This window comes from Anopheles darlingi, chromosome 2, assembly GCF_943734745.1.
Source record: "Anopheles darlingi chromosome 2, idAnoDarlMG_H_01, whole genome shotgun sequence".
Lineage (NCBI taxonomy): Eukaryota > Metazoa > Arthropoda > Insecta > Diptera > Culicidae > Anopheles > Anopheles darlingi.
In genome coordinates, this window is record NC_064874.1 from 83,468,653 (window position 1) to 83,476,152 (window position 7,500).

At 52.7% G+C, this 7,500-nt stretch overlaps 2 protein-coding genes across 44 annotated transcripts in view; both read right to left on the bottom strand.

Annotated features, from left to right (window-relative positions):
- LOC125948099 (zinc finger protein 271-like) overlaps positions 1-5,530 on the bottom strand; it is a 48,375-nt gene extending 42,845 nt beyond the window's left edge. For 25 of the 43 annotated variants that reach the window (XM_049673820.1, XM_049673810.1, XM_049673804.1 and 22 more), the window contains exon 1: positions 4,517-4,716. The gene's annotated coding sequence lies outside the window, so the exon portion shown is untranslated. Of the gene's footprint in view, positions 1-354; positions 587-4,352; positions 4,421-4,516; positions 4,720-5,384 lie in introns of those variants that run through there. The other 18 variants (XM_049673830.1, XM_049673826.1, XM_049673824.1 and 15 more) reach the window with 8 other exon arrangements.
- Positions 5,531-7,120: 1,590 nt separating this feature from the next.
- The window catches only part of LOC125948104 (inhibitor of nuclear factor kappa-B kinase subunit epsilon), a 3,071-nt gene continuing 2,691 nt past the window's right edge, over positions 7,121-7,500 (bottom strand). The window contains exon 5 of the mRNA XM_049673848.1: positions 7,121-7,500. This exon is cut by the window's right edge and continues 8 nt beyond it. Coding sequence (XP_049529805.1) covers positions 7,410-7,500 — 91 coding nt within the window. The 3' untranslated portion in view covers positions 7,121-7,409.

Sequence of the window (7,500 nt, forward strand, 5' to 3'; positions counted from 1 at the left end):
GGAGGACACACGGAAGGGGACACGGAATTACTTTTACTCGCACGGCCAAAGGTGCCAGAGAAGAACGGAGCGACTGGGGCTCCCTCTGCTGGCAGGCAGGCAGGCAGAGCAATCAATGCGGTGGTGCCTCGGGCCCCTCACACAACAACTTCAGGCGAAAGCGACGGTGGCGCTAGACTAGCTGATGGGCTACCGCCGCACGGTGGCGGCTACGGAGGCAGCTAGAAGTAAAAGTAGCACTCTGGGCGGCAGGAAAGCGCACAACGGATGGCGGAGGGACCCCCTTTTTGACCAGTGCGACGAGGCGAGGCAAGTGGGAAGGCGAGAGAAGAAGAAGAAAAACAAGACACTCACAGAACGCCAAAATCCTAGACGGCGGCGCGGCAGAGTTGGAGAGAAACTGTGCCCGCAGACCCGCGCCGCGATCGCTATGAACCCACGACACCCGTTCGTTCGGCCGGTTCTCGCGTCACACGACGGCATCGGAGAGCGAGAGAGCTGTAGCCGTCCCTTCCTCCCGCTGTGCGCGCCATCCTGCTTGCGCACCGGGGTCGCATCCGCATGCTATGCTGCTTGCTCTTCGTAGCAGCCCCGCCGTCATCGTCACACCGCAGCCACGGGGCCACTTTGTGTTACCCCCTCCCCAAAACCCAGTGCGCGAGTGAATCCTTATTGCCTGCTCTCGCTCTCGCTCTCTCTCTCAATGTTTCGTGTCATCGCCAACGCTGTCTGTGCGGTATACGTGTTCGATCCTTGTCGCACCGTTTCTCGCTCTATAAGGCGCGGTGAGGTAGCGGCTCTCTCTCTCTCTCTCTCGGTCTCCACGACCGCGCACCTTGCCAGTGCGCGGGCGCGGACGCGCACATACTCGGCCCCTCCTCCCAACTTTTTCGTTCTATCTCTCTTGTTCTCCCTCACTCACTGAACCCCATTCTCGGCCACCGCGTTCAACCGTGACCGGCGGTGTTTTTAACTTCCTCTGGGGGTGTGCGTAACATTTCGTTTTTTTTTTTTGGTGACATTCTAAGCAGCTACAGCACGACTAAATCTGCAAAACTGCGCTGACCGCAGATATGCGGAGTGATTGCCATAAACGTGTTTACGAGGGAAATTGGAGATGCAGCCGACAAAATAGCCAAATAGTTGTTTTTCATAGAACCAATTCAATGCGATTTACTTCCTCGATAGTACATTGGTCAGTACTTTCTCGGACAGACAGACACGCAAAGGAGTCCGATGGTCGTATCCGCGCCATGCAGAGGCAATCAGAGAAAGACCGCGCGAAATTCTATGCGCGGCCCCTCAGTGACACCCGCTTTTCGCCAATTGTATCTCGCTGCTTCCGTCACCTCACCGACGACTACCGGAATTTTCTTCGGCAAAACCGGCATCCGGTTTTGGTTTGCTTTCTCTTTCTGTGCGGCTTCGGCTTTCTCGTCTCGTCTCGTCCGGCGGCTACTTTCTTTGGGTTTCTTGCGCCGGCAAGAAAAAAGGGATCATCATTACACGGACGTGGGTGAGGGGTGAGCATTCGAGCTGTCTCGGGCTGGTCTGCGACCTACCACCACAGGTTAATTCTTGTTCTGCGGTGGTGGGTGGGTGCGCGTACGAGACACGCAATGTCTCTGTCGTTGCGCGTCGCGACCGATACTCTCCATATGCGACGCCGCGCGCATCACAGCGCCACGGTGGTGGTGGCATGCACCACACACACCTCACGCCAGGGACCGCAAGGGTTGGCTGATTTTCCATCCAACATAACCATCTCGCTCGCACACAGCCCCCCCCCCCCCCTCACAAAGAGACAAGAAAGGAGGCTCTAGGAGAAGGGGAAAGCGCCAGTCAGCCAGCCACCCAACCCATATCATCAAGAACTCGCGCTCGATGGCGTCTCTCTCCAGTTATGCTCACATTTGGCGATATTGCATCGCGGGCGGTCTGCAGCAAAGGAACATTCATGGGGATGGGGCGGGAGCAGGGATTTTCTGTCTTTCTCTCGGTGCTGCGCCGTGCCCTCTAGCGCGAACTCTCCGGCTTCGGTCTGCTCTCCTCAGCGAAGGAAGCCTCAACCAACTCTCAATTGAGGAAGAAACCAAATGTCCTTGGACAAGGAAGTCAGTCTGCTCGATTGCGAAAAAATATGGTTGAACGATACAAATATCATTCACCATCGCACCGCGCCTTGGGAACAGAAGGACTTGCAATGAACACTACAAGATCCTGGATATAGCTCACCTAACCGTCGGTCCTTACTAAGAATCTGTAATGCACTCAAAATGACTTCCTTATCCAATTCATCATCACGGAATAATAGAAATAAGCATCGTAATGTGAAATAATCATAACAGCACAACTGCTCAAGAAGTATAGACCATCAATTGACGTTACACCGGCGGCATATGTCACACTTAAGATCACTTCTATCGCCTACTATGGTTTTCATTACACTCAAACGAAACATAGCACCGCCAAAATCGAAGACTTCACTGCTTTTTTAGATTAGTCGCATAAACGGCCACAGAAGCTATTCCGATATTCCATTGCATCTCTGGTCCCTGGGTGTCGTCCTGTGGAACATGCTGCACGAGCGTCAAGCAGCATCTGGCACCGTGTCTCTACGTCCGAGTTGGCGCGCCAACATTGCTCCAACAAATGCCACGACAATATATTGGAATCACGGAAAGCGCGCGTCACCGCAAACATGCGAAGCATGGACGACCACGGTACCCGGCGAACCCGCCCACACGAAATTTCCACTCGAGGCATCCACAGAATGATGATGGTTCACCTTACTCAGGGGCGTTGCAGCGAGGGAAGAAGCTGCAAGAGTTCGTTTGCACTGGCTGCGGCTGCTGCACTTCTTCCGTCAAAAGGCAATCGGCTCCTTACGGAGACGCGACACACACCACACCTTCTGTCGCGAACGATTTTAGGCCAACAGGGCCGGCAGCAGCACCGTCATGCGAGGTGGTGAGGACGATTCCAATTTTCACTTGAAACACACACACACGCGCTGTGCCAGAAACAAGAAAGTACAAGCGCGCAGCAACCCGCGCCCAAGAGAAAATGGGGAGCGAACGGAGCAGGCGCACCGCAAATCGGTTGCTGCTGCTATTGCCGCTGTCGCCATCATGGCGGCCGCGGCCGGGCCCCGGCTACATAGCACACACCATCCGTACTCTTCGTCCTTGTGTATCTCTATCTCTCCTTCTCGATCGTCCCGCACTTTTGCGCAATCCTTGGTCGATTCTCCACCTTCACCCCAAAACTCGTGAGAACAGAGAGAAACGCGGCGCGTCGCACGCGCTCTGGAATATTATTGGGGCCGGATGGCGGCGGGTGTGCGCACAATCGAGCAGAGCAAACTAATTGCCGGGGGTCCAACCCGGAAAACGGCACAGGGAATATCCTTCTCACACAGACAGCTTCACCGGTGAGGGAGGCCTTCAACGAGAGAAACACATAATGTTCTGTTCAGAACATTGGTAGGAGGCGAATGGACACAATCGCGGCGACCGCCGTGCTATGGAAAGGTGTGATTTCTTGCAGGAGGCAATGAAGCGAAAGAAAAGAAGACCTCCTGGAGGACCTTTTTCTCACATAGGTGCCAATTCGCAATGTGTTAATTGATTGCACCTGGTGGTAAAGAGTCGCATGGCATACCAAGACACTTCATTGGAAGAACATAGTAACCGTAGAGCAGCGTTTCGTTGTGGCTCCTATAATTCGCAAATGTTGCCGACGCACACTGTGTGTTGGACAGGAAGCCGCCGTCTGTTACGTTCTGCTTTCACTAGCATAGATTTGCAATAAGTGGAATCTTTGGCGGGAAGCGATGGGCCATCTAAAACGAAACAACTTCCCGCGAAAATTTGAGGATAAAGAAACCAATTACCGGTGTACTGGTTAACCTTGTCCAGCGTTAAGCAATCCATACATTCTAGTTGGTGTTCTCTCGGCCCAGTGCTTATGAGCACCAACCCACAACCAACATTACAGCGAACGGGGAGAATAGAGCCGACAGAAAAGGAAGAGGCCACCGTGCAACGTGCTCTCTGGTCTCTGGCTCCAAATGTGTTGGTGTGTCCTTGCCGGGTTAGTACACGGTTCCACCTTTCTCCTGGAGTTCAAGGGCGCGACCGTCGTTATACACCAGGACACCACCCTCGATTTCGCGTCCACTTGAGTCGGCCAGCAGAAGAATCACTATCGCGGACGAAGCCCACCGACGGACGGAGTGGCATCTGGAAGATTTGGCACAACGTAACGGGCGACCACTGGGTGTTCGATTACCGTTGCCGCTCTCTAGCGCACGTGTCTACTTAGCGTGCCGCGCCCGCGGTATTGTTTACCTCAATATAAGCGTTGAAACACATTGCGGCGTGTTACGCGCCCAGCGCACCAGGAACCGCCGGCAATTCTAGGAAATAGGTTTATCATTTGTTTTAGGTACAAATTCTCCCTTCACAGTAATAAGCTGGAAAACAAATTCTGCGCACATACACACAACTAACACCTTTCGGAAAATCACTTTTAAGCAGCAGGCTCTGTTTGCCGCTTACCAGCCAGGACGAGGACACAGGAGGAGAAATCGCGACACCGCGGCCGCTTGAGATTCTTCCTTTGCCCAGGCTCTAGAGGGCCAAAGCAGGGGGACACCGCACACACACGCACCCATACACACCCACACACACACACACACACACACACAGTTGGCTATGGCTGCAGCTCAGGCAGCAGCGCACACCACACGAACCGACCCGCGCTAGCCCACTTTGAAAACTGGGCACCAAGGGAGCAACACCAGAGGCTACTCGATGGCTCGGGCGCGCGTTTGCTAAAATGCCTCATCCCCGCACATCGCATAACCACACACACACACATACATACGCACCACGCTCCGCGACTACCGTGTCTGGTTGCTGTTTGAAGAAAACGACTAACGCACACTGCCGCTAGATTCATCTCGAGCAAGCTTGACGGTGTGGCTGGCGACTGTCATGGCGGCGCAGCCGAAAAGTGCCTTATCGCTCTCCTTATTCCCCGTGCACCGCGAACATGCAAGAGTGAGTGAGAAAACGAGTGAGCGTCTCGCTCGAGCGCGGGGGAGCTATCGAATTTGGTCGATTTACTGCACCGTCGTCACCACCGCGTCCGAAAAGCAACGTGCTAGGTGTGCGGCGCGCTATCCATTCGTAGAAAACACGGCGTCAAAACGGACTCACAAACAACGACCGGGAAGGGGCAGGCTTTCGTCTGATGCATCCAGCGGGGCACGCCGACGGCTAAATGGGTGGCTGCCAACTAGAGGACCAGGATCATCGCCTCGTCCGGTGTAAAACGCATCGGCAAGCAAAACAAGAAGAAATGCAAAAAGGACTCACATGATGATGATGATGATGATGGGCTCGGTTATGGGATGGTTGTCCAAATGCACTAACACTCCGCTTGGGTCGACCCGGATCGTGGCGCGGCTCCTCACTTCTGCTGCTACCTGAACCTGAACCTGAATCTGGACTGGCGGCGCTTGAGGGGTGCGCACGGGAAAAAATTTATCGATGCCGTCGCAGAAGAAGAGCGCCGCCGCCGCCGCGCTCACCGCGCCTCTCTCTCTCTTGGGGTGGCGTGCCGCGAGCAAAACACTCTCTTCTCTCTCGCTCGCTCGGTCGCGTCGCACGGATGATGGATTATGTCATTTTCGGGTCGGGTTGTTCCGGGAGACCGTTCCTGCGATGACCTTAACGGATGACACTTTCGCCTAAAATTGGAGCTGTTCCCCCCGTTTCCTCATAAGGTCCTGGCAAACTTCCTGGACGAGAAAAGTGGGAGCGGGGTGATGAGAGGAAGTCACGAGAGAGAGAGAGAGAGAGAGAGCTCGCCTTTCTGCCGCCACGATCTATTCAGCAATTCAGCACCACTGGTAGTGGCGTTGCTATGTGTTGGAGAAATAAAAGCGAAAAGAAAACGCACGGCAAACCGGCAATACACCGGCTAGCGCCTTGTGCGCTCGGCGTTTAGTCGCCGTGGGGTGTTGCATATTTTATGCTTCCACCTTTCCCCATGCTGGCTAAGCATAATGGAAGGAAAAAACGCTGAATTGCGTGCGGGGTGAGAGGTTTCTCCGAACGCACACACACATACACATCCAAACACAGCCGCCCATGCAGCAGAACAAAAACAAAACTATCACCATCTCGCTCACGCTCTCTGTCTGACGTACACACTCCCCCTTTGTCCCATGAAAACCGCTTGAGAGAGGCGCACTCCTCAACCGCCTTTACACTTCTACCTCTTTTGAAAAGGAAGTTGCAATCAGGTGCGGAAGTCCTTCCGCGCGGTGGAGGCAACGCTTGCGCAAATCAAACCACGAAACACGTGCAACCGGGCCCATCTATCCATCGATGCCAAGAAATGGAATCCCGTGCGCGCCACCATTTCCCGGGATTCTAGTCACTTGCCCGCTGTGTAGCGCGATAATGAAAAAGACAGCGAAAGTGAGCAAGGCCAGCCAGCCAACAGAAGCAGCATCCTTGGGTCTGGCTCTGAGAACGGAGAAATCCCTACCTTAGGCGGTATATCCAAGACGTAACCCTTTTGAGCCCTTCGTGGAGGTGTAAGAAGGGGTCATAAATAATTCCCCAAAAAAACACATCTGCTTGAACCTACATCCAAGCACCCGGTTACGTAGATACAAGTAGCAGTACTAGACACACCTTTCGATTGTGGACTAGAGAATGTCCTTTTTAATGGGTTGATCTATTTTTTTTTCATCTGACTCGCCGAGCCGATGATCTCTTGGGACGGCAGCTCGTAACATGATTCATCTCATGAAGGAAGGGTTCTGATTTTTAACTAATTTGTTGACCATCGTTTGACCTAGGAACTGCATGCAGCATCCGTTACGGGATATGCATGGATTCCCGGGGAATCATGTGAAAAATCGATAATTATACGCCAGCTGTTGGTCTGGTCGCAGCAAAAATACTTTTGTAGTCAACGCCTAACTAGGACATACGAGAAAAACTGAGGCACTGAAGTTGAGAGCTAGTCTGTGGGGTAAGAAGAATGAAGTCATAGATTGAATCAAATTAAATTGGTTTAAAATTATTTCATGGAACTAATGCATATTGTTGAAATATACTTTGTTTATTGTGTCCGTGTAGGAGTGAAAAAATACATGATCTCATTCCGCAGTAATGCGGGAAATATAACGAATACTAACGCACAATACTCTTTAAAGCATAACGCTATACGAGAGAGATATTTACAGTCATCTTAGTTTGGTCAGTGTTCTATTTAAGCCTAGTATCATCAGTGAAGACTGCATGGAACATCACATTACGAACAGGAGCAACGCATCGCCTAGTGTCGTTGTCCTTCCGTCATCCCACACTCAATCCGCGCCCTTGTCATTCTCCAGCCTCTTTCAGCAGTGCTTGTATTGCCTCAAGTAGATCATTGTTTTCCTGCACCATACTGCTGGTGTTCCTTAACTGGGAG